Source organism: Centruroides vittatus, unplaced genomic scaffold (assembly GCF_030686945.1).
Source record: "Centruroides vittatus isolate TY-2023 unplaced genomic scaffold, ASM3068694v2 scaffold_386, whole genome shotgun sequence".
Taxonomy (NCBI): Eukaryota; Metazoa; Arthropoda; class Arachnida; order Scorpiones; family Buthidae; genus Centruroides; species Centruroides vittatus.
Genome location: NW_027122706.1, coordinates 696,330 through 710,905, shown reverse-complemented (window position 1 = coordinate 710,905; position 14,576 = coordinate 696,330). Strand labels below are relative to the sequence as shown.

Sequence of the window (14,576 nt, the reverse complement as noted above, 5' to 3'; positions counted from 1 at the left end):
CTTTGATTATATCGAGCGAACGTTTGGGAATTCCCAATTACAAGTGCGTGTATTTCTGAATGAAGTTCATTAATTTAACATTAGAATAAGTTATATAGTCGCTACTATCAAAACAAGAAACTCTCGATTAACCGGATTATGATACTTTAAATCTTAAATATGTATATACTGGGTGATTCAGAATACATCAACAGGACTTAAAGAGTTGGTTTTATGGTATATTTGGAGGAAGAATCCCATACAAACATGGGTTATATTGTTAGCATTTAAAGAGCTACAGCTTTACAAACGAAGAAATTATATAGTATATGTTTTGGGAAGTAGTAAACAGAATCAATAACAAGTAAAACAGCGTATCACTGGTTTGTGTTTCACTGCTGCTTAACGATAAAGCGCTATGTTGTTTTTACATTTAAACTCAAATATTATTGAACTTACGACTCATGTTTGTATGGGATTATTTCCCTACAAATACCCCATAGAATTAGCTCATAAGTCCTGTTGATATGCTTGTTTGACACGAAAGGTCATTGTTCCTGCGCTTCATTTTTCTCTTCCAACATTCGAATGGAATTTATTCAAACTTTAAAATGTTTTCAGCATTCAGTTAACTAGTCAAACAAGTTGAAGTAGAATAAATATTGCAAATAATTTAATCAAACTTTTTATTCTCTCGCCTTTTTTTGCTAAGAGAATTTAACTCAACATTTATATGATCGATTTTTCATAATTAATATATTACTTTAAGAAATAACCTAATTATTGATTATAAAAAATGCCTTTTTTATCGTTTGAAAAATATTTTACTGATTTGATTCAAATAATTTTTATTCTAAGTCATTTTAAATACATTTAATAATAAAAAAGTCATTGCTTATACCGCGTGTAGATATTTAAAATTCTAAATAATTCATTCTTAAATAATTTATTATTTGTAAAATGAGTTCTACTTTTATTATGTTCAACATAAATTTAAATTATAAAATGTTTTATGATTTAAATATGTATTTTTAAACGAAATAAACTTTATTTTCTACTCAGATTTCCAAGCATATTTATCAATTATAAAGGAAAATAATAAATATGAATATGAGAAGAATGTTTACTTCAATTATAAAAGTATATAATCTTGTTAAGTGATATACAAGAGCGTGTTTTATAAAATTTAGACTAATAATTTCCATTTTTCAATATGAGATTTAATTATTATTTTCTTCTTTATACAAATATTAACATCTCAATTAAATTATTCCTTTATATTAATTGGTCTTTATTCACAGAGAGCTTACGAATTTAAATACTTATTTTCACACGTTTAAGAGTAGAAAAATTAAGAAAATATATAGAAATAACTTGAAGTTATACAATTTAAAACTATATAATCATGAATACAATCAGTTAAAGTAAGCGGTAAAACTTAAAAATTAATGATTAAAAATTAAAATTTTTAATAAATGTGACTTAAAATCTTCAATATTAATGTATTGCACGAAATAATAAAGATATTTTTCATGCAAACAACATTTAAATATATAAAAATTTATACGAATTTATGCGTAAAATATTGAATTTTAACGACGACTTTATAGATAGTTTTATTAAAAAAATAAAGAGAAAAATCACTTATTTTATATAGTTTTATGATTTTTATCGTTGCCCGAATAATATTCAATTACATATTTTATATAATAAAACACGAAAGTTTAAACATACAAAGTAACAAAAGGAACCTGCACAGTTTTTTAAGATGAAAGATAAATTTCCGAATGGCAAATCAATAGTAGAAAATTGAATAGTTAGTTCAATCTTGGCAATGATTGCATAACATTTGAAAAGAATTACGAGAAAATTGCTTTTGGTTTTATACAGCGTAACGCCTGATGTAAGACACGATCGAGTAACAACCTCTGTAAATGTTTACAACTAGTCGCAATAAAAATTTGTACTCGCTGGAAATAGATATGAAATAATAATCATTTATAAATTTTAAATTACATCAACAGCCGTACTCTTACTGTAATTTATGTTACATACATCAAAAGGTTTTATTATTCTGTAAAGAATTTTAAATGAATAAGTTGTGAGAGAATTATTGATGTCGTAGAATACTTTTGCTTGGATTCAGAGTAGTGAGAAAGGATCACCAGAGAGATCACGCGTGCGATAAATTCACGAAAAATATGCTAGAAAATTAAAGAAATTAATGAGTAAAGCTTTCATTAAGTCTAACCCTACACGAGATATGACATGATCCCTTTATATCCCCCCTAATTTTTAACTACTAAAATTTAATAGCATCAATGCCCTATATATAGAAAAATGTGCACAAGTCACTATGTAATGCAGTGATAATGATTTTGACGCGTTAAACGCGTCAAAATCATTATCACTGCATTACATAGTGACTTGTGGCCATAAGCTATAAAGTATTAAATATATTTTATTAATTGTAAAAAAAATTAATTTATTTCTTACACCTAACTTATCCAGAACATTATTAAATGTTTAAGCTTTCTAAAGAAAAACTATAATTTAAAATAAAGATTTTATTAAAGAGCGTCAGACTAGAGAAAATTTTTCACGAAAGACAAATTATTATTGTAAAATATCTGAAATGTTTTAAAATTATATCCCTGAAAGATAATATAAACTAATATTAAGCACCTAAAAGGTAAATTTATGTGTAAAATCTGACTTAATATTGTCAAATTTGGTTGTCCATTTTTCTTAAACTTTAATTAAATTAAATAGTTAATTTCATTTTATATTCTGATTAGGATTTAATGCTTATAATATATTTTTTATTTTAATTTTTATACTAAATATACGTATATTTTAAGTAGGCGTGCACTAGAAGAACATTGCCGAGGGAGTGTATGGATCCTAAAGAATATATTACTAGTTTAATTATCTTGCAATTAACATTACACGCTTATGTTTTTATAGTTTTCTTAATATTTTTATATAAGATTTTTCTGTTAATTAATTTAACATACTACAAAAATTTACTATAAGCAAGCAACCGGAACGATATAAAAGTGAATGTACTATTTTAATGTAAAAAATAATTGGATAAGCGTGTTAAAAATATATTATTGTGTATATTTTATTCATATAAAATTTGTAAAAAAATTAGTTCGAAAGTTAAAGTAAATGTAGAATTATATAAAAAAAATATAGAAATTAAGTATATTCATCCGACGAGTTCGATGAAGTCTACTGTCGCATGATGATTAGTTAAAGTGTTTGTATCAAATACTCGTATTATCTCATACTAATTAAATTTTAATATAACGAAATTTACGTCAAATTTATTGGCTGTAAGACGATAACTTTTACAACTTCTCTAATTCTGACAAAAATCTTCCATAGTTTTTACACGCTACTTTATATTTCTCTATTATCGTTTGCACAAATGTGAAGAAAATATACACTTATTTCTTTGGTTTACAGGTTTTTATTTTGTCACGTAAAGTCAATGATGTTATTATTTTCTATATTCCATATGCTCGTAAATACTTTCGAATACTTTGAATTTGCATTGCCTTTCGCTATATTTTATAGTGAAGATGTTACGTAATATAATTATTTATTTTCTTACTATCTCATTTACCCTATCTGCCCACTACTCTATGGGAACCATCTCTCGTCTTTCTCATCTCCCAACTCTCATTCTTTAGCCTAGAATTAAGTAGGCTCTACCCATAATAATAATAATAATAATAATAATATGATACGTGTAAACCGATAGTAAATCTAAGAAAACGAAAGATTAAATAATTCATACACTTTACTATGGGGTTTATATAAATAAATATAGAAAAACTCGAAATTAATTATTAACATATTTACTAAATTTTAAACTTTATATAAAAATTTAATTTAAAATAATGTAAAAATATTTTATAGTACTTTAAGATAAATCTTATTAATGACCTCTTTGTTTAAAGATTATTTATTTATTTTTTTGTGGATTATTTAAATATAAGAAGACATTTATTCTAACTTAAGGTTTACTAATGATTAAAGTAAAAACATTAAATTTAAAAATTGAAAAAATAAATTTACTTATTAATTTTAAAAAATTTTCAAATTATAGATTTTTCTCAGAAATTCCAATTTAAGACGAAACAATTCAATAAAGTAATTCCTTAAAATCTGTACTGTAATTGCGATTGATTGAGAAGTGTTATAATATTTATAAGAGGAATAAATTTGATATTAACTTATATATAATTAATAAACTTGAATATATCATTTGCCTTTGATTCTTTCGAGAAGAAATCATAAGCAATGTGCTATTTTCTATTCTTCTTATCGTATTGTACAGTATACAAGATCTCTTAACTAGAAAATGGCTTAGTAAACCTGCACAGAAATTTTATTTATAAATACCAATATACCCTTATAATATAATATAAATTAAGCTAATAAATCTCTGATTTTCTTTAATAATATAACTGAAAAGTTCTTTGTATTTCTATAAATTTATCCAAAGATTTGAAAAATTTATTTAACAATTCTACAGTTTAGAGAATTTTCGTCTATTCACACTAAAATCTTTAGCTTTATATCAGACGTGATCAATGATGGCTTGTCCAACTCAGTTATTGCCTCTTCGGATATACCGCAGGGAGATAAACTCTCTCCAATACTAATTTTTTAAATATTGAGTTAACAATAATATTAATAATTATGAAATTTCGAATCTCTGAGGTATTTAGCATGATAATTATTTAATTTACTTCGATACGTATTCAAATGATTTAGTTCATTTGCTGCATACATCCTCGTTAGAGAAAATCATTAATGGAAGATTGATATCAATATTATAAAATATAATTATGTTTTTCAAATACGACACAAATCATTTTTGAAATAGGTCTACTGTGAAACAAATCTAGTTTCTTCCTACAACTATTTGGATTCGGTTTTGTCTACACCATCCTTTGGTATTTTATATCAACTACTACACATGTTTACCACGCAGAATATATCAATATAAATTGATGTAATAACCCGTAGAAATTGTTAAAATTCACCAAAGTAACTCCATATAAAGTTTGACTGCATTCTATTATTGTTTTTAATTGTTAAACAGTTAGAAGCTACAATTCTACAATGCATACAACACAACAGAAGCCATACTAGATATGGTATTTTATATGTAAGAACGAGATATAACTTTAATGAAAACACAATTTTTGTTCTCTAAAATCTTTTTTAATTCGTTGAAACCTATACAAGTTGCTAAAGTTGTAAATATATTTCTCAATTCAGAACTATTTCTTATCATATTTGGCTTAACAAAAAGCCTCAATCACAGAAGATTTATAGTTTCATGTAACTCGATAATGATAAACAAATTCCCTTGGTTCATATTATTTATAACATAAAAACTTAGAGTCACAGTCCCATTTCTAATGTTAGAAAAATTGATATATATAATGCTTTGTTTACTCGTTACATTGTAATATTCCAAAATATATTTTAATTAGTTGATTAATAGAAATAAGCGCACATTTAGCCTAAATAAATTTTTATCCTTTTAGTATTATCTCCTAACAAGTAGGGGAACTGAAAATCCATTAATCAGCAAACTCATAATCATCAATTACTCTTTATTAATGAGTCGAATATATTAGTATACATTTACACAACTCAATCGTAGTTCGTTCCAATTTTTTCCGATAAATATAAATAAAAACATAACGAAATTCGCGTAATTATTCAAAATATATGCAACATAAAAGTTTCATTGATAGAGGAAACATTAATTATGCAATGACAGATATCAAGAAAGCGTTTACACTGTTTATACAATAAATATTTATTTATTCTTAAGTAATTATTTCCATTTATATATTTTATACATTGTTTAACAAATTAAAATATTAACTCATCCCGGGAATATATATTTTTGCCGAAAAGTCAAGTGTTTTACAAGTGTAGTCAAGGAAACTATAGAAATTATAACGTTTAGTATAAATTTTCTTGTAGGAAATGTAGCTTATGAAATAATTATTTATATCTGTGTATGTATATAGTACATATATATATATTTGTGTATATATAAGAAATTTATAAGACATATTGTATCATTAGTATTGTGTATCTATGATTGTATTTCTGCACTCTTTCTCCTTCCATTCTTTACATAAATTAAGGAATAAATTATTTTAATTAAACTATTAGCAATATATTTATATAAATTTTATTTATAGTAGCTTTAAAACAACTGTACGTAACTTGTAAAAACGTGTACTTTATTGTGTATTAAACAAAATGTATTGAAAATATGTATATGATATAATTTCGATTTATTTTTCTTATATACTTTAAATAAGTTCTAGTTGATAAGAATCACATTTATACAATTAACTGATAAACATATAATTGATAATTAAGCTATTGACATTTAATGGATTGACAATTACCTAATTACTCTTCACTATTAGAACTTTTACTCTGAATTTACAAAAGTTTCGCTTCGCTATTCTTAAAATAAATATTAAATTAAGAAAAAAATGGCAAAGAATTTTACAATTTCCCTTAATTTCTTCAAGTCCTTTAAAAAATTAAGTCTTAATTTACATTAACATTTAGTGATATACATTATTCACAGATCAAATTATACATTAAATTAACTTTCATTTATAAAATGATCAGTTATAAGAACAGATAAAAAATTTTTCTTATTAATATTATTGAGTCAGTCATACGATATTAATGTATGTAGAAAACAAATGCTGTATGGAAGTTATTGGCACAAGATAAATTTAATAACTGTAGCTGTCCATCAAAAGAAAAACCATTGAAATTGCACAGAGAACATATTACAGCAATGCAGATTAAGAAAAATATTAAAAATAAAAAATAGCGTGAGTTAATTTTTTCAAAAATGCACTAAAAATTCACTATCAATAGACAGATTTTTTTATAAATAAAAAATTTAATCAATATATTAAAGAAATTATTATTTTTTAAATATTAAACCGTCTGTATGACTGGATCTTGCACAAGTTTTAGAAATATGCAATAAATTTCGTTAATTAATAAAATTTAAATTATATACTATAAAAGTAAGTACACTTTTCAATTTTATTAAATAATAAAACTGGATTATTATAGAAAATAAATATTAAAAAAATAAATTGAATATTTTATTATTACATTTGAAAAAAGAGAGAATGTAGTTATGAGAAATGTTAAATTTTTTTAAAGGAAATTAAAATAAAATAGTGTTTACTTGCAATAAATTTAATTATCAAGTTCAAAACTTTGCGATCAATAATATATATATACGTTGAAAATAAGAAAACGAAATTATTCTATTTTTAATTATTCTATTTTTATTCGTTTCTTGGAAAAATAGCGAAATGTCGATATTAAAAAAGCTTCATCCATGACATATTTAAGTAAAAAAACCAGTTTCTTAGAAGCTTTAGACTAGTGTTTTACTTTAATTTATCTCTAATCACCCTTAACAATGATGATAAAACTACATTTATGAAGATTTCTAGATAATTTCTATAGAATTTAAATTAAAATATCCTTACTTTTAAATATACTGTATATATATATTGAAATTTGATAGTGTTTTAAACTAAAAATACTCTTGAATTAAATCAAATTCAAAAGTTATAAAAAAAAATATATATATATATATATTTTTATTTACATTTAGCAATTATTTATATTAAGTAGAAAAGAGTTATTTTACACACTAGAAATAATATAAAATTTAAACTGTTTTTAAGCAACATGCAAAACGATCTTCCTCCCAAATCTTTCATTATTTTCTAAATTAACAGATGAAAAAAGGGGAAATCCGTGTCACACATTTAATACGAAAGTAGCTTTTAATAGGTGATAAGTTCGAGTTTTGGAATATCAGAGCGCGCGTTTTTATCGATATAAAGGCAAACATCTGTCGTCGAAGAACAAGTAGATGTTCCCCCTTTCCGTATCATCTTGAAAGATTATTATATTGCTGGCAAGTGTCGAGCCACGAGACAAAATTACTTCCGCACGCTCCACGAATTTCCAATAATCCCAAAATTGCATTTAACATAACTATACCGCTTCGTGATATTTTATCCTAAATGCGGACTGCAAATTTTGTATATTTTCATTGTGATCAGTACGGTAACGTTACAATGACCAAATTAATCCGCCATAACACCTTTCATCTAGCTGCAGTCACGCATTCGTATCAACTGGATTGTCAGTTATTGTCATCTACGAGACAATTTACATTCTATATTTATAACACACATTAACTGCGATGACGTCAAATCTTATTACGTATTCGTTGCATGTTTACGAATATAACGGCCGCACCTATTTTTCCACTTAACTTGCTAGAAAAACGTTTAATTTTTACTGTTTAAGATTAGATTGCTATCAATTGATACACTATATTCCAATTTATCTTTTATCTCTTCGCCGTTTAATTTCTATGTTTTTCATTTATTCTAACAAGCGCAAATCTCGAATTAAATGATAATGAAACGGCGTTATTTCCATGCTTTTTATGTTGCAAAATTTACAGACGAAAGACTTAAGAAATGACTTTTTAAAATACATTTGCAAACTTTTCGTACTTTAATTAATTCTTAAACGTTACTTTTTATTAAGTTTATATCGGTAAAAAGTTTATGAATATTTTTATAGGCTTAAATAATGATTAAATTACAACTTTGTTTCAACTTTTTTAAGAAATTAAACGGGTGCAAACTAATTATTTCTCTAAATCCATCCCAAAATTAGGCTTATTTCTATGATAAAATCTCTGCAGAATAATAATTCCCTTTTAAATTATAATTATGCACCATTTTTAAATTTGCTATTTTTATATGTTTATAAAGTATTATTATTATTATTATTATTTGTTTTATCGTAATATAAATTTTCTAGAGATTTTTTTCCCTGTTATAATTTTTCTATATATATTAGTAGCGTTATTGTTCGAGGGTTTATAGGGGAAAAAGTTGCAAAACACGTGTATCACTTACCTAACAAGAGGACCAAAACAGTTAATACAGAGAACGAAGAATTCATTGTATTTTGAGTTCACAGAAAATATGGAAAAGAATTGACTCCTTTCTTCCAGAACTTCTCAATAGGTCGCTGGTTGCTGCAGTTTTTCTTTCACACAGTTACATCGGATGTGTGAAGCTAGTGACGATCCCGACTTGTATGAGAATCAGTTAGAAGCCACCGGCAGGCTGTTCAAACTGCGCTACCTGGCGACAATACTAGCAACAACAGCAAGAATTATCTCTCTTACATGATTAAATGCTATTATAATTAACGAGATAACTTCTTAAATCGTAACAACGTACAATAATTAGCAGCTCTTCTATCTCGGGTTTATTGATAAATTTATATTTAACACGGGACTTTCTTTATATCGATGTAAATTTAAACATGAGCCATTTCGAATCCTCTTTAAGATCCTGTAACCTCTTTTAAATAATACCAATATGAATGGTTAATATTGATGTATATAGATTGCTCTGAATGCATTAAATTTAGAGCTTTAATGATACGCTCTGAGGTTATTAACATTAAAATTCGATTAGATATTATATTTGTATTCTCTAATTACGATAAATTAGCATCACATAAACGACTAAATATATAAAATGTAGTATTAACTATATTATAATTACGAATTCCTGACCATAAAATTTGTATTTTAGGCATTAAAATTGGAAAAAATGCTATTTAATTGAATATATTTGACTTGTTTCAATCACGTTATTCTTTAATTTATTTAATTTTATCAAGTAACCAAAGTAATAATTAAGTTTTATTTCAGATATTTCTGTATTTTTTATTTATAATTTTAAATTAGTTTTATCAAATTAAAATGTAAAAAAAACTCTAGAAATCTGCCAATTCTCCTCTTCTTTATAATTTATAATAAAGCTTCTTTCTATATAAAATTTTAAATTAGTTATTTAAAATATTTTATAAGAATTAAATTTAAAAATAAAAATTTCTCCCTTATAAATTGTTTTAAAAGAAAATTTTAATTATTTTACTTCAAAACTAATATTAAAAAACTGAACATAAGAGAATTGCTGTTAAGAGACGAATAATTAATTATTTTTTTAATATAATTTAATCATTCTTAATCATGCTTGACCATAAAATAGTTTTATGATGAAGTAAGTCTGCAAAGAAGATTTTCAGTATGTCAGGAGTGAAGCAACAAACACTAGCAGATCACATAAAGTAGCGATTAATGAGCATCGATTAGGAAGTACTAGGTAATGATTAGCGATTAGGGAGCAGCGATTGAACCATATCAGAACAATAAAACCCAAAATCGATAAGGAGCTAAACATTGTTTAAACATTCATTATTTACATTTAAATAAAACTGTTACAAGTTATAAAACTTATTTTTCTATCAATTAAAAGTTACGTGGATGCCATAAATAAAAGAAGTGTTTAAAATGTAATTATATTATTTAATCTTATAATTTTTACGTTTTTATAGAGTTCAAGCAGTAGAGTGACAGAGGGATGGGAATTGGAACGAGCAAACCTACCTTCACCCTTATACCAAGGACCGGATTTGCACGTAATTTAAGCTGCAGCTTAGATCCTCGAGTTGTGAGCAGTGACGTAACAAACTTACTATTAAGCGCTGTTAAGAGGCCTTAACGTCCTGGATACTGTTTCTACGGAACAGTATAAATATGAGAAGATTATTAATTATTTACAGTATTATAACAGTACATATTACGAACTTACGAATAGCTCTTTGCAGCTGTTTCATTTTTGAAACAATTTTATTGTTTTAATCGGTAATGCTGGTCTGATTGTAGTTAACCAACGAAATATATTTAACAAAAATAGTGGCTCACCCTCGTATCAGTATTGTTTAAGGATCAATGCCCGATTACTACTGATTAGATTTAATTCATTGTCGGTTCAGTATGTCCCCAGCGCAGTGTATTGTATTTGTATGACTGTACGGCATATTAATATGTTGATAAGAAAAGAATTTATCAGATCAGACTTAAATTTAACATCATAAAAATTTCATATTAATATTATTTATAAGCTCTGAGTACTCAGGTTTATTCCACTAAGCTAAATGGTCCCAGAAGTGTTCAGACTCGGGACGATTATTATTATTATTTGTTCATTATTATAGAGGCAAAAAACTAAAATTGTAGTTTGTTTAGGGGCAACTGCGCAACTTCTTTCAATATTGGAAAATAGTAATATTCCCAAAAATTTGGCTAAATTTAGATGAAATTTACGGGTTTCTACCAAAGTTTGAAACATTTCATTTTCTTTATTTTAAACAAAATAGAAGATAATACAGTACAAAAACATTTAAAGTTTTCAGTTGGTAATTTTCACGCTACAATGTCACAAGATAAACGTAACAATGGAATATTGTTACTGGCAAGTGTTCTCTTCCTAAAGTTTGGATATCGCTTACGATAATCACTTTTTTTCATTTTTTTTTTGCAAATTTTTGTAGAATTTTCCGGAACGTCCTATAACCCTTTGGAACAATCTAGGGCCTATATGGGCAGTGGTTCAGAAGCCAAAGAGTGCAATTCACTCAAAGATGAGCTCATGGTAATTTATTGTATGAAAACTCAAGAGAAGTGTTTAGACTATTTAAAAGATTACAATAACTTCATCAGTAATCTCATGATGATTATAGAGAACGCGTACAAGTCTCCATCGTTTTTCTCGGAAACGAACCTTTATCTTCTTGGAAGTGGCCTGAATATATTTAATTTATATTCTAGACCCTAGAATGTTCGAAAAGACTACAGAATGCTCGAAAGGTTGTAGAACATTCCTGAAGATTGAAAAACATATTCCGAAATTCCGGTCGTCTCTATAACTTTTGTGAATTTTAAGGATTGCTGATGGTGTAACGGCAAAAAAGAAGGACTAAAGCCTGTGTGAAAAAGTCGTATTTATATTTTTATTTATGAAATATTTCGAAAAGTTGAAAATTATTCTGGAAGGTTTTATATTGTTCCAGAAGACCCGATTGGACTATTTCGAACATGAAGTAACAATGCGTAAACACTGCTGATCTTACGTAGGGTTTTATTTCAGTAGCGAGTGGTCCTATGCTTAGCGTTGTAACATGCAATTTTTCAGACCATGGTAGTGATTCCTAAATTATCAAAACTAAAAAATTATATTAAAATTACTTTTTTTCACAATGGAATAGATTCAGAATGTGGCCCATCCAACTTTTCAAAACTTAAAAATAAGAACCATTCTAACCTATCTACATTTATTAATTTAAAAATTTCTATTCCATCGTAACTGTGGAGGTAATAAACCCTAAGCCAGTGTTTTTCAACATTTTTCTAATAGTGGCACTCCTAACTTGGTAATATATTTCTTGCGGTACCCTTTACTTCTTTACACACTTTATACGTATTATAAATACGTGAAAATACTGTACACAATTCGTTTAAATTGTGTACAGTATTTTCAATAAAATGATTACAAAGGAATTAAATAATTTATAATTGTAATTACACATGAATATTCAATAAAACACGAAAAAATCGTTTTGGTGCCACTCAACATTACATTTTGCGGCATCCCATTTGAAAGTCACTGCCTTAAGCAATGCAGGATCTTTTATCATATTTTGCTTAAGGGACAAAAATTTCTTGTTAGGCCACTGGTTATGAGTCTACAGCTTTACATTTTTACATATATTCTTATTTGGGGGGAAAAGGGCCTATTATATATTGTAGCTTAGGATTACAAGTTTAAATCCAGCCTTAACCGCGCCATTTGTGTAGTACTGTGTGTGACCTGTAAACAGCGGTCATTTATTCCTTTGTTCAAAAACCTTTATTTAAGGCGAACAAATAACCTCCAAACAAAGGCCACTAATGACCTCTGTTCGAAGGTTTTATTGCGAGAGTGAAAATTTCAAAATTAAAAAATAATAAACTGAAAATATACTAAAAAATATTTTAGTAAACAATTTTAATTTATTTAAATTAAATAAAATATAAATTCAAATTCGATTGAATATTTCTAAGGTTTAAATATTGTACATTCAAACCTTAAATATTTAATAAGTTTATTAAATCGAATTTATTTTTAATGAAGTAAAATTAAAATATACTTTCGATTGATGTATTCGAACTGTAAAAAAATAAAATAAAATGTAAAAATGTAAACGAAAATTGAATTTTTAATTCATTCCGATGTTAATTAATTTATTATCTTGGCAAAAATCGAAGCTTATTCCTCGTTAAAACTGTATACAATTTTTCATTGACGTAAATTTAGTATGCTATACATTCGCTTAACGTCATTTATTTTTAATATTAAAGAATTGTTGTTATAATGAGAATATTTCGATCTATTTAAACATATAAAATTGAATATATTCATAAATTCTTCAGCCACCATCCATCATTTTTTTTTTAAACAAAATGAAAAATTCATTGTCGGAGATGACCATCTTGAAAAGTAATGTTTCTTAGTGGAGGATATACGTTTTTATACGTATTTTCAGCCTTGAAGAAACTTTTAAGGATATCACTTGCGATAAACATTCGATATGAAGAAAAATAACCTTAGTTTGAAGCTATCGTAAGGCTCTTTAGAGCCTTACGATAGCTTCAAACTAAGGTTATTTTTCTCTTCTCCTTATAGGAAGAATATATTTAGTGGAGTAAGATTATAACTTGACCGACGATAAACTAAAATCCCAATTTCACTTAAGGAAATTATTAATTTGGCAGAAAATTAACTGCCTAGTTGAGCCTTTAATGTGTTTCTGATCCATTAACGTGAAAAATTCTTCATTTTCTGTATAAAATCTCTTCGATTTATAATTTAGATTTATTAAAATTTCGAAAATTTTATTAATTTAATTTAATTGAGTTAATTTTATCATTTTTCTCTTAAAAAGGACGAATTCGGGATTTTATTTTAACTTAAATACACCCGAAACAAATGAATTTGTCGTAAGAATCAAAGTTTAAAAACACTCGAAAAAGTTGAATTTTAGTTTACGAAAATAAATTGTTTAAATAATATAAATGAATAAATATTTTGTTCATTTATTCTTTTATTTTATTAACGCTTGGATATAAAAAATGTGGACAATTCATAGTTTGAAATGAGAAAAGAACTCGTGCGCTACTCGAAAATTATTATTATTATTTTTTTCGTTTAAAATATATGACATTTTGTAATTTCTAATGGACATACAGAGATATAAAATTTAAAATGTACGAAAAAAAGGGGGAAGATAAACAAAACATCTGATCATTAATCATCTTCTAATTTACATAAGAAAATTGAAAACCTTGTATAAGAAGTTGAAGGGGAATATTTTTGGAAAAAATCAAATTATCTACTTTAAAAAAATAATCCAATTTTAATAACCGAAGTAAATTATGTATTAGCTTAGGTTTTTTCCTAATTATAACTTTGATATATGAAACTAGTAGAGAGGGGGGAAGGTTATTTGTTTGCTTGTTTAATATTTTGTCTACGACAAGTTATAAAGCGAAGAATTCTTTTGTAATTATTTATCAATAG

General features: G+C 25.9%; 2 protein-coding genes across 2 annotated transcripts in view; one reads left to right on the top strand and one right to left on the bottom strand.

Moving 5' to 3' along the window:
- LOC136988709 (uncharacterized) overlaps positions 1 to 9,213 on the bottom strand; it is an 87,677-nt gene extending 78,464 nt beyond the window's left edge. Inside the window, exon 1 of the mRNA XM_067286653.1 lies at positions 9,018 to 9,213. Coding sequence (XP_067142754.1) covers positions 9,018 to 9,063 — 46 coding nt within the window. The 5' untranslated portion in view covers positions 9,064 to 9,213. The remainder of the gene's footprint in view (positions 1 to 9,017) is intronic.
- Positions 1 to 14,576, top strand: part of LOC136988866 (uncharacterized) — a 539,116-nt gene that overhangs the window by 382,082 nt on the left and 142,458 nt on the right. The gene's annotated exons all lie outside the window — the stretch shown is intronic.